The following is a 27,658-nucleotide window of genomic DNA, read 5'->3' on the forward strand; positions in this document are numbered from 1 at the left end:
TGCTAAACATTATGCCTGCTAAACATCAGCATGTCATTGTGAGGATGTTGCCATGGTAACATTAGCATTTAGCTCAAAGCATAAACTGTTTAGCCTCACAGAACCGCTGCCCTGGCAGTTAAATCTTAGTCTTGTTGATTCTTTTGCCACATTTTGTAATTTTGCTGTCTTGGCAATTGATGCAGCAATTCCTGCTGTGAATACAGGAAATTAAAATTCCAAAGACAGCTTCATAAATGAGTCATAATAAGCTGAATGCCAGTTTGCAGTACCATGTGTGTCAGCTTTAAAAGAAGTCTAACAATCATAATTTTTATGTGTGATTTCTCAAGTCATCGTTATGCAATATGCTAGATAATCACTGTCTGAACCGCTGATGAATCATTGCACCACAACACCACAGTGTAGCAGAAAAACACTCTGGTCACAAGTAAACACCAAGATTGACTGAAGACTGTTTTGTGATCAAATTGTAATGATTTCTTTGTTTTTGGCGGGTAAAGCAAATGTACCCTGAGATTCTGATGCATCTTGCTAATCAGCCCACATATGCTTTTCCTTATAATGAAGTATTCATACAAACTGTACATATATTAGTAGCATTTTCTGTCTATACATTACTGCAGTAATTAACAGCTCAAAAGGAGCTCTCCCTTCCCTTCATCTGCTCTTTTATGGCAGATGTCAGCCCTTACTACTAAAAGAAGTTTATTCAAGTGTGCTATTAGTATACTTCTTTTCAACTTAAAATAAGTGAGTGTACTTTCAGTTTACTTTTTATGTACTACATATATATATACTTAACAAAAGTATACATAGATATAAGTCTAAGTATACTTGGCTCATACTGACAAGTATACAAAAAAGTCTAAGTATACTTGGCTCATACTTACAAGTACACAGAAAAGTCTAAGTATACTTGGCTCATACTGACAAGTATACAGAAAAGTCTAAGTATACTTGGCTTATAGGCCTACTTTTACTTAATCTTTTGATCGAGATAAGAAAAGTATAATTAAGTATTCTTGCCTTATAGGCCTACAGAAAGGTATACTTGGCTTGTAGTTGTGCTTACTTTTTGTTAGAGTAACCTATTAAAGTGTGTGAGCCTAAAAGGAGAAGTCTTTTCTTCATGTATCATAATTTACAAATATACCGTGAGGTACAATGGGAGTGTGTGTGTGTGTGTGTGTGTGTGTGTGTGTGTGTGTGTGTGTCCCTCTGGATTAAAAAGACCTCTGGTCTGGGTAATCCAACATTATGCATACAAGTTCCTACATCATAATTATTATCCAAGGAGCAAAGGGGTGTGAGACAAATATTTCCTGAAGGGTGAACCACTGATTTTAATCTGCTCCTTTGCAATAAAAAAAACAAACATTGTGAGTTAAAATTTGTTTTTTTAAGTAGGACTAATGTTTGGCATTGTGAGGTGTTTCAGTTACTTTTCCCGCCCCCACATTTGTAATTACTGAAGATGCCACAAGGTGGGACTGTTAGCAAAGGCACTGAGCAAGGATGTGGTTGGACTATTAGTCACTCTAAGTGCAACTAATGACATCTTAGTTTCATAATATGAGTGGACATGATGGGATTCATGTGAAAAGTCAAGCCACTTGATTTCTCATTAGCTGGATAGTGCTATCTTAACAAATTGATTTCCTCCTTGGTTCCTCCTACCATCTGCATAGTGATGGGACCGGACAGCTGGAAGAAGACATTTACATAGTGGTCTCGCGACGCTGAGACTTTACAACCATACATCTTAATTCATACTAATTGAGATGGCTGTGGAGTGTGTGCATTTGTGTGTATCTGCGGCGTGAATGTGTGTATTTGAGTGCGCACGGCGTGCACATGCAGTAGGAGGGATGGTGATGTGATATATAGAGAGAGCCCCTTTTAGAGGGACAGTACAGACATCGATCCATGCAGATATTACATCATTTATCTCTGCACATTGGCTATATGTGCTGTACTTATTGCTTGGCTCCCCTCCCTGTCAGCTGCGACATCGCTTCTCCTCTCCTCCCCATCACTTTGTCTCTCATCCCCTCCCTACCTTCCCTCCAATCTGTAATTTTCATTTTTTCCTCACCTGAAGCCCCCTAATGAAAATCTTCCAGCAGGTCCCTTATAAAAAGAAAAGGAACACCAAATTCGTTCTGGGCCAGAAATAATTTTCCACTCCTGTCATGACTGAAGTGGATATGGATTTATGGCAACAGAAATGTGAAATAACTCTAACTGGGGCTGTAAGTGCACTTCGTTGCATATAATTCCTCTTTAGCGGTCCCAGGAGGAAGGTGAGGACTTTTTAATAACTCCTTCCATTCACCTCCATCCTCATTAAGAGGTCTAGTTGAGTGAAAATGGAGAGATCTACCGAGGGGGTGTTGAGAGGATTGATCTCAACTGAGAGAGAAGTGAGGGGGCTGTACTTTTTTCGAAGGAGTTGTTGGAAGCTCTCTCTCCAGAGCTCTGCTCCAGAGTTTGACACATCAAGAAGCTTTTTTATGGTGTCATTAGTGTAACTGTTCCACCGAGGACAAATGATTCTGCGGGTTAAGAGGAGTTAATCACCTGCCAGTCAAACCTCATCAAGCTGCCTCTACGGATGAGGCTCTATACAAATCTCATCATATTTACGGAGCCTTCAATTAAGCAGATACAGGCACGGAGACACATGCAGGGAGGAGAGAGTGACAGGGCGAGCAGAGGGCAAGCTGGGAGGGTGGGAGAGGAAGAAAGACAGAGATAGAGGGAGACAGAGACAGTAAGCAGGGCCGGACGACTCCTGTCTGACACTAAGCAGCAGAAACGTAATGTCTTAAAAGGCCATCGCAGTCAATAAAGTTCCTAATGTGCTTAAAGCAATTACTGTGTCCGGAGAGGAGCAGAGTGCATGCAGGATATTAACCTCAGTAACCCGCTCTATCTGGTCCATAATTAAATTATCCTCACATCCTCATTCTAATACAGACACACATATACACACACTTAAACACACACACACACTTAAACACACACACAGACACTCATGCCAAGCATACACTGATGCATGTTCACATAAAGTGTGTTGAACTGTATCCTGACCTGACAAGAGGAGGAGAAAAAAGAAGAAGTGAAAGTAAAAGATGTTGATGATGAAGGATATCAGAGCTGGGAGCAGTACAAATATTGCTTGACCTTGACAGTGATTGACATGTTTTGGTGGCTGTTATAACATACTGTAGGTTTCCTTGCATCCATTTGAGGTCAAATGAGCAACTCTCTGACACTGCTCTGACAATGGTCTCTCCTCTCTTTCTTAGTTTCCTATAATTTCCTATAAAAGAACTGATGTGTAAGTGTTAAGTTACAGAAAGATCCCGGGAAAGGAATTAAAGTAATTTAGTACTAATTCTGGTGAAAATGAAGACAATGTAGGGGGTCAAGCAATCAATCAATTCAACATAGATGGGTATAATTACATTTCTTGTAGTAAATAAACAATGAATGTATGTTTACTTAGATTCAAACGGAGCATTTCTTTCAAGAAAATTCTTGAGCAACTCAACATTTTCTATTTTCCCTATGATTTACAATTCCAGGAATCTTCCAGGAAAATGCTAAGGAAATTAAAGCCGAGTTGTTTCTTCAACTCTTCTTCCTTTCTCGCTCTGCATTATGTATATTCAAATTTAAATAGTCCAAGTAGTGTAACTAATAAGCTCTTCATTTTGATTTAATGCTGTTTAATAGTTGTCATACAAAATGTTATTTGCAGAGCCAGAGAGAAATCTTGACACTATATGGACGCTAATTATTGCTTCTGAAAATAACTAACCAGCCTTAAGCATTATGCATGGGCCCCCGATGGAGCTTTCCTCAGCATCTGGGACGGCTTCTGTGTTTGGACTGGGCAGAAAGCTAATTTAGTGTTTTTGGATGGGGCCTCTTTGGCTGTTGTGTTTGTATGGTTAAGTAATATGTTCTGTCCTTGCCTTGGGAATTGTAAGCTGCTGCTTTGGGTCAACATATTACAAATCTCTCTGCTGAATACGAATTGAGAGAGCATGATTGTGCTTATGAATATATGTGAGAGTTTGTGTCTATGTGTGGGTGCCTTTTCTCTATAGGTGTGCATTGTTCACCATGCTGAGGAGGACTCCATTGCTCTGGCGAAACGATACACGAGGATAGGCTGTCTGGAAAAAAGGTGTTAGCCCATCAGCCGACTGTCAACCGCTCTCTATCACACACACACACATTTTCATGGACACACACACACACACACAGGAATAAAATACAGCCATCAACTACTGACTAATACAGAGCTGGAGTTATGAAAGGTATTTTTTTTGCAACTGGTCACCGTCAGTCTGTTGCATCCACCAGTATGCATGCACTCAAGAGCGCATTATGCACACGGATGTAAGCCTTGTCACATGAACAACAATTTATCACCCTGTAGTGTTTAAGCTGTCACCATGAACAGAGTGTGAATATTATGAACTGGGTTAGCGCATTGAATTTAATCAAATGAACTGCTGCAAAACCCAGCAGGAGTTACAGCTTAAACCACATTACAGCAAGTAAGCACTTCTGGAAAATTCATACATACAGTATGTCCTTGAGGTATTCAAATATCACGTGTTAATGAATATTTAATGATGAAAATAGTAACCCCTGAGCAGACTTGATTTTCAAACGCGCATCAGTGCACATTTAAGGAAATATCTCAGCGTGTTAACTGGGAGAAAATGATGATGTTAATCAGTATATGTGAAGCTGCATCTATGCTTCACTCTGCTGAGCGCGGTGAAGTGACAGCCTCCTCACGGCACTGAAGAGAATTAAGTAGAAAGTTGTTGCATTAACAGCTCGCTGGTGCAATTTACACAATAATTGCAATCATCTCTGGGAGGATGTGATCTTTGTCACTATCATGTCACCGCTCAATAAATATAAAGACGTGTCTATCACAGAGGCCTCTAACTGATGATTGGAGTTAATGACACCTTGCATGTTGATTTATTTCCACCTTATAAGGCCATCTCCTATAGAGATGTATTGTATATATGCTGTGAATGGCAACGTTGTATGTTCTAAATGAAAGACACATACATGATTCAAGCATGCAGCTCATAATATGTGCCTATTTATAAGGATAATTAAGTTACAGTGCAAACATGGAAGTCTTTATAGAACAAGCACAAAGAGCAGGAATTGAATAAAAGTATTCTTTTTTTGTTTGCCTTGAAAAGAGTTTGCTAGTATTTCAGCTGAGTGATAAAGCCACTGGACAGCTCAATACTGCATGTCTGTACTGCTAATATTCATTTTATTTGCTCTCACTGTGTGTTCTCTCTCTTTCTGTGGACATGGATCATAGAAGGCCAGGGAGAGCAAACAAAAAAAAAATTTAATATGAAGCGAAAATGCATGACCATAGCCTTGGGGAGCAGAAGGACAACACGGTAGGGACCATTTGTATGTATGTGTGTGTGTGTGTGTGTGTGTGTGTGTGTGTGTGTGTGTGTGTGTGTACATGTGTGAGAGACAAAGAAAGGGACCATTTCTCTCAGAGCCAAAATGAGGTTGGGGAATTGGATAGAACGCTTTCGTTCCCCCCAATGAAAAGTGCCTCTCTCATATTCGCAGGAGGACATATGTGGGTGCGGAGCAAAGCCATCGGATGACGACAGGGGGAGAGGAATGCTCGCGAGCCTGAAGAGATGACAAGGAAAAGAAAAAAACGACTTAAGGGGGAATCAGTCGGGGAGATTGCTTGAGAAACCTTGAGTCTGGCACCACTGTAAACTTTAATGAAGAAACTTCCTGAGTCTCTCCTATGGGGGACTAAGTGCCAGTGTTACAACCAACGAAACAAAACATGTCAAACGCTGATGGGCCAACGCGTTCTCATTCCCAATCGTGCTTATGTTCAGGCAATAAAACCACTATAGTTAGGTTTAGGAAAAAACATGGTCAGGCTTAAAGCTACATTTGTACAGTGAAAATGACACTACAAACAGCTGATTGTAACATGACGCACAGGACCCAAACAGCGGTCTCCTGGATGAAGGCCTTGTGTTTGTTGGACCCATCCACCACTCCTCCTGCTCACCCATGTGCGTGTCTTTTCGCTCTTAAATCGATGTCACCACACTCCCAGCGCACTTTCCCTGAGCGTTTAATACTGACATGGAAGGGTTTACATTGTAGTTAAAGCTTCATAGTCAGAAAGTTTTTGGCATCGTTGAGCAAAAATCCTATAATAACCTTTCAGCATATTGTAATTCAAGTGCTCTGAGAGATAACTAGACTTCCGCACCTCCTCATGGCTCTGTTTTCAGGCTTTAAAAAATCTAATCACAGGTCATTTCAGAGAGAGCGTTCCTATTGGCTGTGCTCCGGCTGGTGGGCGGTGCTTGGTATTTCCTTACAAACTTTCTCAATTTACAGCTAAACAGTACACTACAAGATGTTTCTGAAAACATTTTATGTGAGAAATAGGCATTACAGAAACAGAATATTGATTCATATTTGATCAGCGCTGCCTAGTTTGACCGTTTGATCGGAGTTCACGAGTGATTGACAGCTGCTCAGAGACGGCAGGCTCCAGCTCGGCTCTGATTGGTTGTTTTCTTCCGGTCTGTGAAATCTTGCAGATGCCATTAGGAGCACCGGAGGACACATAGGCACATGCTTTTTTTCAGATTACCTGTCTCATTCACTATACTGTCAGGATATAGTGACCGTTTTATAAAAATAACTTTTTTTAATCACATTTGCTCCATTTCTACCCACTGCTGCTTTAATGGAAAGCCCGGTGCGTCTCTTACCACGCAAAAGGGCAACCTTTAGCGTCGATATCTAATGCCGACGGCCGTGACAAACCGTCAGTATTTGACGCCCTGGGAATGAGAACGGACTGGATGGGCTGCACCTCACGTTCCAACACAATATACAGTGTCCACCTCACCTCACTCCATCACTGTGAATGTGCTGATACACTTAGGCTCGCACATGTGCCGGCGCACCCACACGCGCCTTCACGCATGCACACACACAGTAAGAGACACACACACAGGCAAGACAAGGTGGTAGACAGTCGGTGTGGAGATAGATGGGGGAGGTAAATAGGGGTGTCATGGCGGTGTGATGGAACGAGGCAGGGGAGAATTCATCCTGTGTTTCCTCTAGCCTCTGTCCCCCTGCTGACAGCCTCCTGAAATAGGGCCCACTGTGTCTGTATATATATATATACCTGTATATGTGTGTGTGTGTGTGTGTGTGTGTGTGCATTTCTCTTTTGTATGTGCTTCCTCCTTTTCTCTCTGTGTGTGTTTTTTAACTTCTGTGTGTCTGTGTGTTTCTCCTTCTGTGTGTTGTGTATCTCCTCAGCTCTGCGAGCGGGATGAAAGCGGCGAATGTGGAGAAAGATAGAGATAACACCAGGGAATGCACGGAAGAGAGCTAGAGGGAGCCCTCTGGGGAAAATGAAACATCCGTCCTGTTTCGTTTTTTTTTTAATGTTCAGGTCTGGTTTGAACTGGAATCCCACTGGGCCAATGGTCAGTAAAGTGTTATTAGATCCCACTGAGCATCTGTCTGTGTTCTGTACAGGTTGGCAATACCTTGGGGTAATCATTTAAATACTGTCGCTGCTAGAGGTACGAGACACATGGCTGTAAATGTGTTAGGTATTTAGCGCGTGTTTTCCTGTCTCTGGCACCAGTGGGACAGGTTTGGGTCATTCACATGGTGCCTTAGTGAAGAAAAGAAAAAAGAAAAAAGAAAAGAAAACATCCTTTCGTATTGGGAGAATGTTGCCCCAGTGGCGACACCACATAAATACAAATCTAACTTCTGCTACTTTTTTTTAACATGAAATGAACAATGAAAATATTGATTTAATTATGTTCAGTTTTTACCAAACACTCATTAAAAATAAAATTTCACAAAAAAAAAAAAAAAAAGTCGACAAAAATTCACTTTTTTTCTTCTCCCGCTTTCCTGGACCAAGACTAACTGTTGTGTTCAATTATTTCTGTTTGGCAGACACGACTCTGCCCTTGAGACATACCAAAAAAAGGCCATCAATATGGCAGAAAAATGCTTTAAAGGAACAGTTAAAAGCTGCAAAAAAAAAGCGCAAGAAGCTGTAGCGAAAATTGGCTTTAGGCAGCGCTTTGGGAATGAATGAGAGATCATTTTGTTCCGCATATTTTAATACATATAAATATAGAATTTGGGTGCTTTGTCAACAAGTAGGTACAAATTCATATGGTAATTATGTGTGTCTAGCATTACTGAGCATTGTTGCCTTGCGAGGTTTGCACAGGCAACCTTTTGTTTAGTTGTTGGCCTCTCCAACTCGACTCAACCTGCTGGTTTTTAAGAGGCATGTTTGTGATTTTGCTGCCATGTAGCTCGTGAAATAAAATGTGCTTTCCACTCTGTTGGTGGAGCTCTGTGTGCTTGTTTGCCCCTGTCATTTAGAAAACAAAGCATTTTAAAGCTAGCCGTCAGTGAAATAGTGTTGAGCAGGGCAGTGCTGTTCTCCTCATGCGTTTAGTTCCACAGTACCTCTTCCTCTTTTCACTTTCAACTCTCTGTTTCTTACACTCTGTCTTTCTCTCTCTGGCTCTGTCTGTCCGCCTTTGTCTCCTACAGTCTCTCCCTCTTTCTCTCCCAAGGGATAAAGACCCTCCCAGTCTTCAGCTCACTGAAGCCTGTGTGGAGTAATTAGAATTAAAGTATTAGAGTTAAAAAGGAGGATTTGAGTCTGATTATGATGAAGGAAAAACTATAATCCAAATACTCCCTCATGGGTTTTCCACAATTTCAGTGCAATCCACTCTTTCAAACACACAATACCCTAAACAGACCAAACACTATTTGCCGTTTGAAGCCGTGAACATGTGTGTGTGTTTGCTTTTGGCGTGTGTGAAAATGTATGGTGTGTCTGTATTGTGTTGTGTGAGTGAAAGAAGTGAATGGGCCTCATCTATCTGCCTTACTCTTTGCGGTGAAGCTGACTTTTTCCTCTCGATTAAAAATGAATGTCCTCCCTTCTGCTCTCTGTCACGTTTCCTCACTTCTGTCGCTCTCCCTGCTCCTGCTCCCTCCATTTTTTCACTGTTATCCCCTCTATATCCTCTCTATTTTCTTCAAGCCATCTCTATATATCACCCCACACACACACACACACACACCCACACACATGCCCTGACACTTTCTTCCCTCCTCGCTCCTCCTGACTCTCTCCTCCCATCTCATTCTCTACGACCCCCTCTCTTTCTGAACATATTTCATCAAAGGCCTCCTCACAGGTAACAGTCACCCTGATCTCATTAACTGCTGCTAAGCGCAGAAGACTTGAAAGAACACACTGTCTCAAACCCGCACACACACACACACTGCTTGTGTAACCCTAACGGTAGCATAGGACAAGTGAATCAAAGACAGGAACCTTCCAGAAGGCTCATGTATAATTCTGAAACTGAGGATGGTTATAACGATCTAATGATTTCGGCTACTGCACCGAGATAGGCTTTTATATTGGCTCCGTGTGCATGTGTGTGTTACACCCCCTCTCACTCAGTCTCTGTCCTGTTAGTAGCTGTATTAACCTGGGGTCTCTCTGCTCTCCTGATCGCGGTAACCCCATTAACTCCCATTAAGTCTCATTACTACCCTCGTGAGAATCGTTACCGCTTGCTTTATCTCATTTCCTAAACACCACAGTATGCATTCTGTGGATGTCTGCCGCTCGGTGCAACACAATTTTTGTCAGTATAATTGCGAGTCATTATGTGTTCCATCGGGGTGAATAGTGGTTTGCCAGTCAACGATTGACAGTAATTGAGCAATCCACTGACTCCGAAAGACGTAAAGGCAGCCCACTCTGCCAAGGAAACTGTTTTGTTTTTTTTAGGCCTGAAGGCTGTGTGGAAAACCTACCAAAGACAGGGCAGTGGACTGACAGCCTGACACCGAGTCAACTATAATTATACATGACTGTCAGAGTGAAATATTCAGCAATGTGTGGTCATGGGGATGAATTATATATTCACTACCGTGAGGACTTCTGTTTCAGAGTGGGATTTGATGTTGTAGAGGCCAAGAGGGAGTGGGATCTAGAGTAAAATGGAAAGGGAAAACACAGAAAGGAGTGAATGAAGTGATTAAAGATGAGAAGGGAGGCCAGATTAGGTTAGACATGCAGGAAGTGGAGTTTTACTTCTACAGCTCACTGAAGTCTCCCCAGGTGCATGAAGATGTGCAGGCACTGCTGACTTACAGCCAGAGGATTGGGATTTTTCTATCTCAATCTTTAACTTTTAGTTTTCAGTACGCATGCAATCATTTTAATTCATATTCTCTTTCTGGTAATTTGTGGTCACATAAAGATGACTCACTGAAACGTGATGATTCGTGCACATCCTCTGTGCAAATATGCTGAGCAGAGCATGCTGCTTCCAGTTAATTCAGTTTCACTTCTTGTTTTAGTGTGTTTGGCAAGAGATGTTTTTTGTGAAATATGTAAAAATAATTACAGTCCTCATGCAATTTCCAAATGGGTGTGTTGTAATTGTTTTCAGCAGGTATGGTGTAATACAAATTGTAAATCCTAAATGGCATAAATGGAGCAAAGCCTGCAAAAGCTAATTCAGGAAGACAATTCAAGGTGTGCTGCCACGCTCACATGTGCCACACTCTACTAGCTGCGATATCCAACAGAGCCTTTGTAATAAGTCGGTGTATTTGAGCTGTCAAGAGTTCTGCTTACACTCCTAGTGCTGCGACTTTATGGCTCAGCTTGCACCTAGCACTGCCACAGTTACAGCTGCTGCTGCTGCACTCCTGCATTTCATCAACAATTAGTGCCTGACCCACACACAGCAGGTTACACAGGTGTCTAATAACAGTCATAGGGTTACTGACATCATGCTGTAGCTGGCTTTGTGTGGCTTTTGGATTTGAAAGCCACATTATTTAAACTGCTTTAACGCCTTTGAAAAATGACTTAAAATCCCAGTAAATCACCATAACATTAAATATTAACAATCAAAGTAGGAAAAAAAATCTTTTCAGTTATTATTTATTGAAAGTTAAACACTCTGACAGTGACTGAAAAAACAACAACAACTGACATCAGATTCTGTTGATAAATGTTGCAAAGTCCTGATTGGTGCAGAGAAGTAGGTGACATAACCTTTTCCAAACGGAGCCCCGCCCACTTCAAACCAGTTGAGAAAAAAACAAAACAGAAATCTATCATGGGAAATAACCGGATCCCATCGCTCATACTGAGAAGCTGATTGCAAAAATACATTTTTAGGGCCTTTCAAATCTTTGCAGAGAGTGATGAGAGCTCAAAATATCAACTCTGCAGATACTCTGTGCATACAGTACAGTACTGTACATATAATAAATGAGTTTATGTGAGAAGACTGACATTCAGCAAGAAGAGCCAAAAATTCTCCCTTGAAAATTTAGCATAAAAACAAACACAAAAGTATTACGTCACATACAGTATATTAATTTTGAGTTAACTATATAGGTAGTGAAATTAGTTTTTTTTATTTATTTCCAGTTTTTGTTTAAAGGCCCTTCACACCTGCACACATTTCTCTGGCCTATAGCTGAAGTTGGGTGGTGCTATAGAGCTGAAAAGTGAAAGGGGCTATTTATGCAAGTCTTCAATGTTACTTGGGACCGGTGTGTAACATTTCGGGGGATCTATTGGCAGAAATGGAATATAATATTAATAAGTATGTTTTCTTTATCTTGTTTTCAATCTCCTCACCTTACCGCTCGATACCGCCAGATCCTACACACTGGACCTTTAAGAAACTCTGCTGAATAATGTAACAATCAAGTAGGTTGAGATACTACAATACCTGGAGCGATTTTGGCCGATCCAAGTTGTAAAAATACTCCCATAATATTGTCTATGACAAACATATTGTGTCTTTTACTTCTGGGCGCCCAAAATAGCTCCTTCCGCTTCGCAACTCTATGCCAGGAATTATCACCATAGTGCGCGGGGTATAGTGTCCTGCCCTAACAGTTGCAACAGAACTAACAGGAGAGCGAAGGAAACGTCAGTCAAGCCTAGTCTGTACACACCCACACAGTCCTGAGAGGAGGTCTAATCAAGCATCATATCTGACAACACCTGGGTGGGTGGATTATGAGTGTGAACGTGCTCTAGGTTCTACTTTTTAACACCTACTCATTTGATTTTTGGGACAGAATTGAGAGTGTCAACTATACACACAATATCCAGAGTCTTAATTCTTCAGGGTTCCTCTAATATTGCATATATCAGTGTTTCCACAGAACTCCTGCTCGCTCATTCAGACAGGTTTTATAACACTGTGATTAGAGCCCCCTATAAAGCCGAGACCATGTCCTGATGCTGCTCTGAATTGTAAGAGACGGAAAGAGAGACAGGAAGAGATGTGTGCGTGCGTCTGAGGAAGAGAGAAAGGGAGGCTATGCATATGTGTGTGTGTGTGTGTGTGTGTGTGTGTGTGTGTGTGTGTGTGTGTGTGTGTGTGTGTGTGCGTGTGTGTGTGTGTGTGTGTGTGTGTGTGTGTGTGTGTGCGTGTGTGTGTGTGTGTGTGTGTGGAGTGAAGTGTGTTACAAGGAAAGATTGGATCTGACCCATTAACTTTACAGGCCACTCATTGAGCACTGGTGCAGCAGGGGTCAGTAGGGAGATTTCACTGTAAATCTCTGCAACGATCACAATGATAGACCAGAGAGAGAGAGAGAGAGAGAGAGAGAGAGAGAGAGAGAGAGAGAGAGAGAGAGAGAGAGAGAGAGAGAGAGAGAGAGAGAGAGAGAGAGAGAGAAATAGCACAGCTTGCAACACTGTTCCTGACTGTGTCCAAAGCCAAGATAAGTTTCACTAAGGATGTCATCTGCTGCCAACCAGCCAGCTGGACTTTATATTCTTCTGTTACTCATTTAAACGCTCTACACAAAAAAGGGCTTTGCCAGCTTGGCCATTTTCTGAGCAAATTATGAGTATTATGTGGGTTTGTTTTTTTGGCCGGGCCCGCTTGTTTTTCTGCCTTAAGAAAAGCTGTTTTTAGATGTGGCCTTTTCTGGCTGTGTCAGGTCACAGCCCGCAAACCCAAAACATAACCTCAAAAGGATCGCTCATAGGGGGCTCATGTGAGGACACTCAGTGCCTCAAGGAAAACACAAACAGCAGATGTGTCGTGTGGAGGAGGTGAAGTGAGAAGAGGGAAAAGTCAATGTACCAAATATCCCGCCTCAGACCAGGATGTTTCTCTCTCTCCTTTTTTTTGCCCCGCGGCACAGCAGCTCCTTGGCTTGGTCACACCTCAGATCCAGCTACTTCTATACCCACCGAACCCCTGCAGTAATGTGCAACCATTCTGTAGCAGGACCTCTAACACTCTCTTTGCCACCTCCCTCTTTCTTTTTGACATCAAATCACACTCTGCAACAAATCTTTCCACTGTAGATTATTAATAATTCATCCCCCCTGACCATGCTCTCCACTGAATAATTGCTATAGTTATTCATGTTAATCCATTACCTGGGGAGCATCTGCTCTGATAACCCCAAACCTACTTTTCTTCTTCCTGGCCCATTCCTCATGATGGACTTGGACCTCCGTACTCCAGGAGATTTAGCCTCTCTATAAATTTAATTCGGTCCAAAGTGGCTTATTGGCATGGGAAACATACGTTTACATTACCAAGCAACTGTGACCTAAAAACAACAATCTGGTCCTCTCTCTAGGTCCTATAGTGGAGAGGAGGTCGTGTTGCTCTGGCTCTATCTATTTGCTGTGGAGAGGAGGTCGCGTTGCTCTAGCTCTATCTATTTGCTGTGGAGAGGAGGTCGTGTTGCTCTAGCTCTATCTATTTGGCGTGGAGAGGAGGTCGTGTTTTTCTGGCTCTATCTATTTGGCGTGGAGAGGAGGTCGTGTTTTTCTGGCTCTATCTATTTGGCGTGGAGAGGAGGTCATGTTGCTCTCTAGATGCCGGGAAGCTGCTTGACATCCTCCTGGATCCACCTTCTCACACATGTTCACATTATATGTATTAATTCTTGTCATGTGGATTGTCTCTGTTGCATTTTAATTATGTTGCTACTCTGTACACACATCTATTGCACATCTGTCCATCCTGGAAGGGGGATACCTCCTCTGTTGCTCTTCCTGTTTGTTCCATTTTTTCTTTTTTTCCCTGTTAAAAGAAGCTTTTTTTGGGGGGAGGCGGGGGTTCCTTATCCGATGAGAGGGTCGCACTGTAAAGGACAGAGGGTGTCATATCCTCTACAGATTGTAAAGCCCCCTGAGGCAAATTTGTTATTTGTGATTTTGGGCTATAGAAAATAAAACTGACTTGACTTGGCTTGTCTCTTCAGCTCTCTAAGGTTTAAACACCAACATGGCCCCAATAATACATTTTATTAGAGCTTCTATACTTTACCAAACACAACACACTGCATTGAAATCAATCATTTTGATTATATAGTACAGCGATCTAGAAAGCAGGATGTTACTGTATCAGTGAGCCTCATTTCATGCACCAGAATTCATTAGCATAGACTTGTGGCTCTAATGCACACTGCGTTTTGCTTAGACAATCAGATATTGCGCAGTGCAAAGCCAATCACGGTAATGGCTGCAGCCTGGGAGTACTGGACGCTCCAATCATCATCCTCGTCTTGAGAGTGGCCTTTTTCCAGACTTGACATTTGATATGTGATTGCTGCTTCCATTCAGTCTTGTTTTGATCATCAGAAAACCGCCCACGCTGTTTCGAGGCTGGATTGTTTGCTTATGAGTACTTGACTGCAGCTCTTGTGCTCACTGAGGTCGAGCTCTGTTCTTCTGTGCCTGGGCTGTTGCTGGTTGATCTCTGGGCTAGAGGGCAAGGAACTCTGGGTCAGTTATTACTGACCACTCCATGTGGGGAAAAACATAACTCCACACCACAGCGCATAATAACACTGACCTGCCAGATTTACGTTTAACACTTTCTCTATCAGACATTTTTCTGTTTGCTTTTGTTTTTGATGCAAATACTCATGGTTTTTCTTTGTTTATCAAGCCTGAATGCCCTCCTCTCATGAGCATCACTTTACTTAAGGCTTTATGATCTTGTGGGAGGAAGAGTAAGCACGTAATTGTTTACCAAACAGCAGATTAATTGCTGTTAAGGTCTCAGGCTAATTACTGCCCAAGAAACCAGATCAGCGACAAATTTCATTACATTATCTTGTGTTGTGTGTGTGTGTGTGTGTGTGTGTGTGTGTGTGTGTGTGTGTGTGTGTGTGTGCTAGTAAAATACCATTATATTTGTGTCACATGAAGACTCACACAAACACACACTTTGGGAAGCAGCAGAGCAGAGGGAGTAATTACAGTGTAGGACAGGTCACTCGGCCCGCGGTTCACCTCAACCCTGAACACTGGAGCTATTCTGGACCTCTGGGAAAATAAGAAGGGCTTCACTCAGAGGCCAACTACAGTTATCGGGCTAAGAACATTAATTACTCATAGGGCCAGCACGAGATTAGACTGTAATTGGGGGTTTTGCCTGCTCGCATGAATCAGCGAGCGCCTCTACTGACCACCATATCAGTGACTGATTATAAGGATTGGGTTCTTTCACTCCAAGTGCATGGCAAATAACCTCCTGCTAATAAAAAATGTGTGTTATTTGTTTTGCACACATGGCAAAGTAATTACGCACCTGGTAGGGCATGTGAATTTTATGGTCATATAATGGAGATTATGCAGGGGAAGAGAGGAAGGGAGTTGGGAACATTCCTGCATATTGTGTTTGCATAGCGTGACCTCGACTCGGTCCAGATAGTGTGTTTGTGGAAAGCCCAGTGTTACTGGTTCCCAGTTGTGATGGGTAAACTGTCAGCTAATCCCTTTTTTGTCTGAACTACACTTAATCTGGGACACTGGTTTCAGATTTCATTTTGTTTTCATCCCTTTGGTTTTATTCGGTGTACATGCCTAAACCTGCTATAATGGTCTTTGAGCAGCTGACATTAGATAAGCAATTTAAAAATCTGTCAGAAAGAGCCTATTATGGTTTTTAGATGTGCTTTCCGTTATGTGCTCAAACTAACTTGGACTTTCACTTATTGCTTTCCTCTGTATGTGTTGCATAATGTGTGTAGTCATAGCAGTGATTTGGTAAAGCCAGAAAAACCTCAGTATTTTGGCAGACTGTAATGAATTAACTTGGGGTTTTCCAGTGTTGCATATTTTGTCACAGACGATTTGTTGATTTCCCAGAATGCTTGAAACTTTGCCACAGTATTTCCCAGCCCAGCCCAATACTCACAGACACAGTTTGTACAGAGAAACCTTTTCCTGACACACGTGCCAGCAGAGACACACACCACTCCCACCTTTTGCCATGGAGTTTCCCAGTTTAGACATTCTTCAGCCTGAGCCATGGGAGGGGATGGGCCAATACAAAAACTGAATCAAGCCCGAAATATCTGTCAGTAATGAGTTAGAAGAGCAGACACATGGGCTTGAGGGGCTTACAGTTGATTTGCTGACCCTTTTTCTTCCCCCAGAAGCACCCAGAAGAGCTGTTACTTTGAAGACTATTATTTCGTTACATCTGCCTTGAATCTGGACACATTACACATTTTGACAGAAAAGCTGTTGGAGTGTTTTGTTCTGTCAAAACCACAGGAGATATCATCACTGTTTGTGTCAGACTGGGGCCATGTCGGCTGACAGACTGAGCAGCGTGTCAGAGGAGGTGAAGCCAGAGAGCGTGTTGCTGCGTCCCCTGGGCACGGCAGCTGCCCCTGAGCAGGAGTTGCTGTGCATCTTTGGGACGGGGGACTTTGGGCGCTCTCTGGGCCAGCGTCTGCTCCAGTCTGGCTACAGGGTGGTGTACGGCAGCCGCAGACCTCACAGCTGTGGCCCCTTGCCTCAGGGAACTCAGGTACAACACACTCTATGACGTCTTCTCAAACTCTGGATTTCAACTTTTTTCTGAACTTTTTTTTGATGATTGTTGTAATCGACAGCTTCAACATGTGTTGCATGATGGTCCTGAACAAACTCAAACAGCAGTGTCGATAAAAGTGCATAGATAGAGCTGGGGGGGAAAAAAAACTGTTGTTATCAGGCTTTGAGCAAAACAAGGTCACTGACAATGTGTGTGTTCACGTGTATCTGCACATGTTTGTTTTCATCTGTCATGCGATATGTGCTGAACTAACGAACTATCATTGAACATGCTGAGCCTGTTATAAGTAAGCGTGTTGCCACATGTTGCTTAATGGCCATTGATGACATTGTTGTTTGTGTTTGTTGTGTGTGCAGGCGATGAGCCATGAGGCAGCAGCCCAGTCAGCCAGTCTGGTCTTTATGTGTATTCACAGAGAACACTATGACTTCCTGGAGACAACACTTGCACCTCAACTCAAGGGGAAGGTATGCTGTGTTGCACAGACAGATTCATTTGTTTAACATAGCAGTTGATTCATTTCTAACTTTTCATCCACTCTGCTGATTTCATTGATCGCAAGGTGGTGGTGGACGTCAGCAACAACCTCAAGAAGAATCTATACCCAGAGGCCAATGCTGAGTATCTGCAGAGGTAAGAGGAAATCAGGCAATAATGCAATTACCTAAAATATTGGGAGATCTCGTGGATCATGTGGTTTGAATTACCAACAACTGATGGAACATGAACAGTTTGTTGTTTGTTGTCCAGGCTGATCCCCGGAGCTCATGTGGTGAAGGCTTTTAACACCTTGTCTGCCTGGGCCCTGCAGAATGGACCCTCAGATGCCAATAGACAGGTACTGAATGGGATTGTGTTGTTTCCAATAGATTTGTTAAAAAAAAATCGTTTGGATGTGTCCCTTTAAAAAGTGCCAAATTGGGTTTTCTTCTTCTGCTATTTAGGAATGCATGTCTCATTTTGGAATTAAACTATTCAGCAAAGCTTGTCAAATTCTTCTCCCACTGCCGAACTACAAGCATTTTACAATCCTCTGATGTGTTCACTCAGTGGGGTGTTGACCAACAAGTTAAAAATAATAGTCTCTTCCAGAAAGGAAAGCATTTTAGTCCAAACTATATTATTAACTCATTTTGAAGTTTTGATCAAACCAATTCCAAGTAAAAGATGCCAAATCTGAGGAGTAGGCCGAGGTGTCTTTGCTGTGAATGCCATCTCTGATGTATCCTTGAATCAATTAACTCCACAGTCTCTCTTAGATCTGAGCTCTCCATCACATGCTTTGTGCTCTTGCTCTGTAGCCTACTGCAAAGCTGCAGCATATGTGGGTTTTTCTGTTTCATTTTGATCTTTGGTTGTGCAATCCCAGAGGATGGTAAAAAACCACACAGAGTGTGTGTGAGTGTTGTGGGGGGTGTATATTTATGTATGTGTGTGTTGGAGAAAAATCAGCAACATCACATAGGTGTTGACGAAGCATTGCCGTTAGTTTTTACCGGCTTTCTTCAACTAAATTTAGTATTTCATACAGAAAGCCTCTCCAGGTACTTTCATGTTCAATCCTCCGGGGTCAAAACCATCCTTTCATCACTGCGTGTACAAATGCATAAACATAAATGCATAAATATGAAATAATGAAGACATATACTCCCTTATATGGGGCATTTTGAGTGCTTCAGTAACTGGGTGTTTTCATGCTCCAGGTGTATCTGTGTGGAAACGATGCAGAGGCAAAGCAGGCTGTAGCAGAGGTTGCCACCAAACTGGGCTTCACTGCTCTGGATAAAGGGTCTCTGTCAGCAGCCGGAGAGCTGGAGGACTTCCCCCTGCAGCTCTTCCCAGAGTGGAGGCTGCCGCTACGCGTGGCCGTCGGCCTCACCGCCTTCTTCTTCTTCTATGTGGTCATCAGAGATGTCGTCTTTGCATATGTTGTCCATGGGAAAGACATCTCCTTCAGAATCATGGTGTCCCTGGCCAACAAGGTAAATTAGCATTTGTTCCTCTTTGAAAGTAACAGCCTTGAATCTAGGGCATGTTGTTCTCACAGTAACCACTTGTGTGTTTATCCCCCATCTTTCAGGTGTTTCCCATTGTGTCTCTCATCATGTTGTCTCTGTGTTACCTGCCTGGTGTCATAGCTGCCTTCCTTCAGCTCTACAGAGGGACCAAGTACAGGTCAGACATCAATTTAGTGCCTGCAGAGAATATATTCCAATGTATTTTAAACATGGTATCCTACAAGTCAAAGTATGTTTGTTTCAGGCGTTTTGCTCACTGGTTGGATCGCTGGATGCTGTGCAGGAAACAGCTGGGACTGGTAGCACTTGGCTTTGCTTTTCTACACGTGCTCTACACTCTCGTCATCCCCATAAGGTATGTACCAGGAGCACACATCCTCATGCTCATTCATTCAATATATCTGAAATGTCCAATCACATTTTTGTTGTTAATATCAACCAACAGTGACAGCTCGGAACTTGGAAGTAATTAAGACAGGAGCACATAGCTACAGTAAAACTAATTAACAGCCCTGCAACAAATCCTACCTTCATGAAGGTGTTAATCGTTAGTTTTTACATAAATATAGATTACTTCATGTAAATTTTAGATGCTGTGGTTTGTGCTGATAGGTACTTCTAATAGTATCTATTCAGAGTAATAAAAAACTCTAAAAGATGGCCTCAAACAAGTCCTCCACTGTCATTTTGTCAACACCAATACCAATACTACCATCACAGATATGCGAAGTAGAAATACTGGTTCTGCACAACATGAGGCCACAATAAACTGGGCTTCAAGGACAACATTTTAACACTTTTGAGCTGTGGTTTAACATAAGTAAATGCATGCTTCATCCTTATAAGCAGTGCATATCAAAGGAATTAGTAAAGAGATGATGATGACCCTCATTGATATAAATTGGGTAACAGAGAATTAGCCTTCAGTTTCTTAGAAATACCCAATAAACTTGAAAAGCTGGAAAAGAAATGTGAGCTAAAGAGCAGAACTGTAGAAAGAAATTTGAAAAAAGTTTGACAAGAGCTATAGAAAGAAAGAAAGAAAGAGAAATGGACAGAAGTAGTCAGAAAAAAGGAAGTCACAGAGGAAAGAGTTGTCAAGGTCTTTGTAGTAACTAGGTGGTTGCTAAGGAGAGGAAGGATTTTGATTGGCCGTTGCTAAGATTGAGCATGAATGTTCATGATTTTTTCTCTAAATAGTTTTGTCATTTTCTTCCCCAGATATTATGTAAGATTTAGAATAGCTGCAAATACCATCTCACAGGTAAGACATAAAAAAAGTACTTATTCGTATACAACCATGAATTCAGATGATTTTGCATAATTCTTTACTGTTTCAGTACAAAAACTGTTTATAACCGTCTCTCTGTCCGTCAATTTAAGATCAGGGAGAACCGAACATCAGTGTTTGACAATACCTCTGCCTGGCGTACTGACTCTTACTACTCTATCGGAATGCTGGGATTTGGCCTGTACCTCCTGTTGGGAATAACCTCTCTCCCCTCTGTCAGCAACGCTCTCAGCTGGAGGGAGTTCAACTTCATACAGGTGGATACTGGCATGTTTGTCTGAGTCATATGATATGTGGGTATTTGGATGTCCTGAAGATCTCTTCTTTGGCTGTGCAACCCGTCAATATTTCCTTGCAAAGAGTCCTTGCATCCTGTTTACATAGTGAAGCACTAGCGGAGGACTGTGGAATTTTTTTATTACAGTTTCCAGTGGTGCTGGCCTTTCGGTCTCACAAGCAATCTGTCCGAACAGCTTTTCCCCTATAAGCACATGTTGGTGTGTTTTTACAGAAATGATTAAATAACAGATTGAAACCTTTTCCTTGAAACCTAAAACGACAAAGATTTGTTTGTATTCTCGTCACATCTTCTGAAACTTGATCAGCCCACAAATTAAGAAGGTGCATGTGTGTATACTCTACAATTAGCTTTGCACTTAAATGTTACACTCTTTTTTAACTAAATTAAAGAAGATTTCACACTTTCAACAGATTTGGCACACGTAGCCCACAAAAAAGGAGACTGGATGACAGACAAGCACATTGTCGGTCACTTCAGAGCCATTTCTATGATATTTCATGAGCCAGCTACTGATAAAATGAATACAAACAAGCTCATTGGGAAATATAATTTGGTACAGCTGATTATCTCACCTCTACACTGTGGCCTTGAAAAGCTGCACATGACAACCAGATTGATGATTCAGTTAACACAGAGACAAGCACACAATATTAAATAGGCTCAGTTGGTATCCACTCACAATGTGCCCGCTGGAGGTATTTTAAAGTGCGTTATGAAATGTTCTGTGTACTGCCACTACAGTATTGCACCTGTTTACGCTCTAGGCAGCTGAGGTTAGAGTTAGTGTGGAAATTTACAGAGAAGCTGCTGGACCTTTAAAGTGTGTGAATACTGGCAGAAAAAACTATTGCAACGATTTTCACATCATGTCCATTAGCCAGGATTCAAGACATGACTGATGAGAACGATTCTGTGCTTCGGCCCAGATGGGAAACAGTTACGTGGGCCAGATAGCTGTTTCCAACTTCCCGTTGGAAGCGATCTGTTGAAAGTGTGTTGGTGATATTTCCATCCTTTCTCTTGCTAAACCTTCCACTGAGATTGTTTTTACTCGGGCAAACACAAATGTTTACCTTTTTTTTTTTTCACTTTGGCCAATCGAAAATGAAATCGGCCTCACTACAGGGAACAAACTCATTCATAAATGTAACTGGGTCATGTCAAGCTCATTTTCTCATTCCCGCCCCCCCTCCCCTTTTACCCCAGCCCAAATTAGAGCAGTGCTTTAAATGTTAAGTTATTCATCAAATGTAATTTGGGGGGCATACATTATCCTTCGCCACAGTCTTTAGGTCTAGTTCGTGTGAATGGAGTGGATGTACGTGCCTGTAAATTTGCAAGTGTGTATGCACATTCTCTACACACGGTAGTTGAATTATGTCTATGTACGTATGTGCGCACGAAGTACATGAGTGCGTGCAGCACACATGTAGGTCAAAAGCTTGTCTCTGTAAAGGTCGGTCTATCGCTTACTGAGCCTGTTACACAGTAATTAGTTCTGTGTTTATTAGTGCAGGTGTAACTATGTGAATCTGTGAATCGTCTTAACTTTTTTCTCTCTTTCAGTCCAAGCTGGGATACCTGACAGTGTTCTTCTGTACCTTCCACACCTACCTGTATGGCTGGGATAAGTTCCTTCGTATCTCTTCCTACAAATGGTACACTCCTCCGGCCCACATGCTCTCTCTGGTGCTGCCCTCCGTGTTGATTGTGCTCAAGCTGCTGCTCCTCCTGCCCTGCGTGGACCGCAGCCTCACCCGCATTCGACAGGGCTGGGAGAGGACTGATGCAGAGGATGGCAGTGAGAAACCACTGCTAACATAGAGACAATTACAGACACAAAAACAATGGTATGCACAGGAAAGCGCAGACACAAAGATACGCTTGCCTTCCAAGATCATCAGGTAACCCCGGCTCATTGTTTCGGAAGTCACCGAGTCATCCGAGACTGTAAAATTGCACGATGTTCTTCAACTGATTGAAACTCCTTTCAGTGTCTCATTGTGTAATCATCTTGTAAATGTTCCATTTTGTAAGCACAATATATGACACAATGCCACTGTGTAGGCTTTCAGTTATACAAATACCTTGGAACTACATAGAGTATCACAGACACATGCATTAAAGCAGACGCACAGCATTTTAACTCTATAATTTCACTATACCCATGTACATCCAGTATTGTTACAGACTCTAACTCAGAGACAGGCGACTTTGTTGTATTTCCCTTAACATCAGTTTGACTTTTTATACTTTTATACTCTTTTACACCTCAGAGTTTCTCATCAACCTTTATCTACAGGGTTTGCAAAGTCTGAGACTGTGAGCCTCCCCTCAGACAAAGCTTGGAAAAAGGCACCCCGCTCAACAATTGAGCCAAGATAACTTAATATTGACATAACTCAGACTACACCAAATACATAAAAAAGGTCTGTATTAAGACATTAATTAACAATTAACAATTAATTATCAATAAAAATCCCCCAAACTACTGTGATCTTCTTTTGATAACTAATGTAATATTGTTTCACTTCCATTCACTGAGCCTCCCCTGAAACAGTTTGGAGCCCCCGAGGCTCGCCTCACACTTTGAAAACCTCTGATCTACAGTGTATGGCGGCTTATGTTTATTGGATTTACATTGAATCTTTTTCTGTAAATCTAGATTTTTGGATCTTTTGTTGTTCTTCCTTATTAATTTTACTACATGCCAAGTTGAACCACTGTTCAATAAACTAACAGCATAGCCTTGACTCTCTTTCTCCCTCCTATATATATATATCTCAGCCTGTCTGAAAGCTCAGTCAAACTCTGAGAGTTTCTCCCTGCTGAGTTGAGTGTGCTCTGTCTAGTCGTCTCGGTCTGATCCCTCTCCAGGGTTCATCCCTCCGGCTGATCTGGTGCCGTTCTCCAGGAAACATTCGCGCTGAGCTGCAGGCTTCTCCCCCGTCACTACTGGATCTCATCACATCAGTGGAAAGAGGAGCGTGCAGACTGCTCCATCACTGAAGTCCTCTGCAGAGAGGATATAATATTTGGATGTGACAGTACAGATAGGCCCTTGATGTTGTGCTGCAGCAAGTCAGTTTAGTTGATCGTGAAGGGAGTGAAGAAAGCACAGAACTGATAACTGGTTGTTGTTTGTGACACATGATCAAGCATTAATCTATAAACTTGGACAAGAGGGCATGCACACATGATGTCACATGCATTGATGCATTCAAAATAAAAGACACAGACACAAACACACCTGTAGTGCAGGAAGATGAAGGAGGGAAAGAAAGAGAAAGAAGGAAAGGAAACATGCGTTGAACAAAAAAATATTAATCACAAGGTTTTAATCACCTTTAAAACAAATATTTGAAAATGTAATAATCTAAATAGTGATTATGCCGTTAGTTGTAAATCGTGTTTAAATCCACTTAAGGACATGCCATGACAGAGAACCAGCTGCGGTGAACTCAAAGTATGCAAAGTAGCGTGTAGTCTTTTGTTTGGTTAGGGTGTGTGTTGGAAGCGATTCATCATCATCATAATTTAGGAAGGACTGGTTTCACTTGTAATTATGCACTAATGTGACACAACTGGAAGACACCAGGAGTGCAATGACGGAGATGCTAAGTTGTAACATGTTAAGACATTCCTGCAAAGGTAGGTTGTTTGATGTGTTATTTTTGGACAATTTCACTATTTGCGAACTTTGCCCTGCATTCATTCATTATCCATAACCATGGAGGATGTTGTGCCGCTTTTATTAATACAGAATCTACAGTATCTGAGTCAAAGCTGTTCCCGTCAGACAACGCATCCAAACTTATAACATGCAGGACCAGGCTCACAGCACATCTTCCGCCTTGTTATTACCTCCACCAAGGCCGAAAGCCCAGGGAGGAGGTTATGTTTTCCCCGGCGTTGGTTTGTTGGTTTGTTGGTTTGTCCGTTATCAGGATTACTCCAAAAATCCGCAATGGATTTGAATGACATTTTATGGAGGGGTAGGGTGTGGCAAAATGAACAATCCATTAGATTTGTTTTCTAGGTAGTTGTCTGTAGCTCTGATCTTGAGCCTAATTCTAATCGTGACAACACAGCACCGCAAACTGCAGAACATGATATTGGCCTTCAAAACCCAACTCTGCAGACTTGCCTTTCCCACCTAAAGCTGGCCATGTTTTCATTTCCTACTTGATACCATTTTATTCTAATATTTTCTTTCATTTGATTCTTAGGTTTGTTTCTGTCTGTATTAAAGAGTTGACTGCTTGTTTTTTATTTTCTAATTTTCTCTACAGTATGTGAAGCATCTTTGAGAACCTTGAAAATCTCTATATAAATCTGATGTATTATTATTATTTCAAAACTGTAAATTCTGTGGAAAGCACTGTGTATGGGATAACTCCTCCTTTGGGATCTGAAGCCAAAAAATATAGAAGTAGATAAAGGAAGGAAACACAGAGACACACAGACAGAAATGGGGAAGCAGTGACTACAAAAAACTCACAATCCTATTCACGCTGCGCACAACATCCAAACACAGATTCCAAGGTAAGATCTTCACATGCCAAACTGCAAAATATAGGAATTTAAAGTGATTGTATTATATGGAAACTTATTCTTTGCCTTTTTTACCTATATTGTTTATTGCAGCAGTCCAAGGTAAATAAGAGGAAATCAAGCTGTAGTCTTCGGTATACAGAGTATTAGTAGCAACTCAAAAGTGTTCATTGGATCAAAAACACAGTGAATGTTTTTCATGGTGTCCTTTTGTCTTTGTATTAGATGAAGTTTTTGTTGCTGTTGGTGATGCTCCCAGCATGTGCTGCAATTCCTCGAGGTAAAATAAAATAAATAAATCTTATTATCTCATCTTAATTAACAAAGGGAATACCAAAGTGAAATTATATTTACTTAAATTACCAATGTTATCTTTAGGAATATATCTAATCTAGTTATTTTTATTCATTTCCATTTTTCCAAAAATTGGAATGATAGAATAAAACAAATGTGAGAAATGACAAAAAGTATTCCTTCTGGGGTCTGCGGGGACCAGTAGGATGAGGGCTAACCATAAAGGTGTCCCTCTTTGAAGATTTGTAGTTGACATCTTAGCAAGTATTTCCTTCCACAAAGTTTCCTTATGAATCCCGAATGATGGCGTGCTGAGCAATGCTTACATGTGTGACAGAGTTCAACAGTCAGTGCTTCATATGATACTGTTACTCATTTTGTGCAAGATGACTTTCATCCAAAATATATAGTAAATTCACCATACGTCATGCGTTACCACTATAATACTACTACTACAATAAGAACTAATGTATAATGTAGTTAGTCCATTTTTTAGCTTCACCTTATATTTATGGAAATGTGCTAACAAACATGTAGATGTACAAACATTTTTCTCCCTCTCTCTTTTCAGATATGTCAGGTAAAATGTTCCTCTTCCCACAACAAACCAGCACAGCTCGTGTGAGGCTGACTACATCAAAACAGGAGTTCAGTGCTGTAACAGTCTGTACCAGGTAGAACTGAATATGTAAAATGTATAAACCAACCGGCTGTATCTCTGACTGTGAGAAGTATCATACAGTACATGATCATGTCTTTGCAGGTCCTTAACAGACCTCCAAAGATCCCACTCCATTTTTTCTATGGCCACACCCACTGATGCCAATGCCCTCCTGATTATCTGGGACCACGCACATAAGGATCTGGAGTCCCACATCAAAGATGTAAAGTCAGAATATCTGGGGCTGGACTACAAGCCGAACATTTGGTACTCCATTTGTAGCTCATGGGACTCTGAGTCTGGAATGGTGCAGCTGTGGTTTGATGGACAACCTTTAGCTAGGAGATATGCCATCTCTGGATCAAGCATCACAGGATCCCCTGTAATTTTCTTGGGACAGGTACAGTTTTATTGCTAAGCACTAATATAACGTATGTTTTTAGATTTTAAACAAATATTGTATAATGCTATTTATCTTTAATCTATACAGGAGCAGGATTCTCATGGTGGAGGTTTTGACTCGGCTCAGTCTTTCGTTGGCATGATGTCTGATGTCCACATGTGGGACCACGCCCTTTCCCCCTGTGAGATCCAGGAGTACGTGGATGGAGTGAACTTCCCTCCAGGAAATGTGCTCAACTGGAGTGCGCTGGAGTTCCAGATAACAGACAGAGTGCTGATAGAAGATAAACAACCGATCTGTTACTAAACTGTTAAAACAAAACTATAAAATGTCACACAAAGTCGAAAATTGGGTCTTCTGTAATGTAAAGGATACCATTTATGTCAACATTTTGTTGTAAATCATTTCTTATAAATAAAAAAGTGGTATTTTAATTTGAGCATCTTTCCTGGTTTGTTCTAATAATGATTTTTAACATTAAATGGCTGAAAATCCACTGGCTCTCACTGTTGTATTCAGTTCACCCTGACATCATTGTCAGGTTTTGTTACACATGCAACACAGCATACAATTTCACACTAAAATGAATATCTGAGTAAACACATCCTCAGTTCACCTACCTTGGTGCAATGAATGAAATCACCAAACACAAATCCAAAGAAATAGACTACCGCCCAGTGACAACTGCATTGTGACTGCATTTATCCTATACTACCAGAAAAAAACCCCAAACATAATAAGTTAAAGGGAGAAAAAAGATAGGCCTTTGATCAGTGGTGGACTCAGGCTGTCTGAAGGGCAGGGGTGACCTGCATACAATGGGGCACCAGTGCGTAGAAAGCTTTCTGGCATGTAGGGCAGCCTATATGGCACTGCACCCATTCTTAAGGCCGCCCTAGAGGGCACTTTATCATATTTTCTCTATTTAAGGGCATCCATTAGTGCACTGCGTCTCGTTTTCTCCACTGGAAAGACACCCTAGAGGGCACTTTATCATGTTTATCTACCAGAGGGTGCATCCAAGAGGGCACTTTATACCATTTTCTCCACTGTAATGGCACCCTATAGAGGGCACTTTATCGTGTTTTATCAACCAACAGTGCACCCAAGAGGGCACTTTACACCGTTTTCTCGAC

General features: G+C 41.7%; 2 protein-coding genes across 2 annotated transcripts; both read left to right on the forward strand.

Moving 5' to 3' along the window:
- Nucleotides 1–16,470: 16,470 nt before the first annotated feature.
- On the forward strand, nucleotides 16,471–23,363 carry LOC141779121 (metalloreductase STEAP4-like). The gene is made up of 10 exons (XM_074653783.1): nucleotides 16,471–16,973; nucleotides 17,357–17,467; nucleotides 17,563–17,633; nucleotides 17,751–17,838; nucleotides 18,704–18,982; nucleotides 19,081–19,175; nucleotides 19,263–19,373; nucleotides 20,240–20,282; nucleotides 20,402–20,566; nucleotides 22,177–23,363. Exons 1-10 carry the CDS (start codon nucleotides 16,749–16,751, stop codon nucleotides 22,432–22,434), a joined length of 1,446 nt encoding a protein of 481 aa, XP_074509884.1. The 5' UTR covers nucleotides 16,471–16,748; the 3' UTR covers nucleotides 22,435–23,363.
- Nucleotides 23,364–25,056: 1,693 nt separating this feature from the next.
- On the forward strand, nucleotides 25,057–26,956 carry LOC141779122 (serum amyloid P-component-like). Its single transcript, XM_074653784.1, has 5 exons — nucleotides 25,057–25,155; nucleotides 25,390–25,444; nucleotides 26,030–26,132; nucleotides 26,222–26,519; nucleotides 26,610–26,956. Exons 2-5 carry the CDS (start codon nucleotides 25,390–25,392, stop codon nucleotides 26,826–26,828), a joined length of 675 nt encoding a protein of 224 aa, XP_074509885.1. The 5' UTR covers nucleotides 25,057–25,155; the 3' UTR covers nucleotides 26,829–26,956.
- Nucleotides 26,957–27,658: the final 702 nt, after the last annotated feature.

This window comes from Sebastes fasciatus, chromosome 12 (assembly GCF_043250625.1).
Source record: "Sebastes fasciatus isolate fSebFas1 chromosome 12, fSebFas1.pri, whole genome shotgun sequence".
Lineage (NCBI taxonomy): Eukaryota > Metazoa > Chordata > Actinopteri > Perciformes > Sebastidae > Sebastes > Sebastes fasciatus.

What these genes read in the sequence shown, in the direction of transcription:
- LOC141779121 (XM_074653783.1), top strand. Translation starts at nt 16,749, where the DNA reads ATGTCGGCTGACAGACTGAGCAGCGTGTCAGAGGAGGTGAAGCCAGAG. An exon ending in CCTTGCCTCAGGGAACTCAG is followed by an intron (nt 16,974 to 17,356) that starts GTACAACACACT and finishes TTGTGTGTGCAG; the next exon opens with GCGATGAGCCATGAGGCAGC. An exon ending in CCTCAGATGCCAATAGACAG is followed by an intron (nt 17,839 to 18,703) that starts GTACTGAATGGG and finishes TTCATGCTCCAG; the next exon opens with GTGTATCTGTGTGGAAACGA.
- LOC141779122 (XM_074653784.1), top strand. Translation starts at nt 25,390, where the DNA reads ATGAAGTTTTTGTTGCTGTTGGTGATGCTCCCAGCATGTGCTGCAATT. An exon ending in ATGTGCTGCAATTCCTCGAG is followed by an intron (nt 25,445 to 26,029) that starts GTAAAATAAAAT and finishes CTCTCTTTTCAG; the next exon opens with ATATGTCAGGTAAAATGTTC. An exon ending in GCTGTAACAGTCTGTACCAG is followed by an intron (nt 26,133 to 26,221) that starts GTAGAACTGAAT and finishes ATGTCTTTGCAG; the next exon opens with GTCCTTAACAGACCTCCAAA.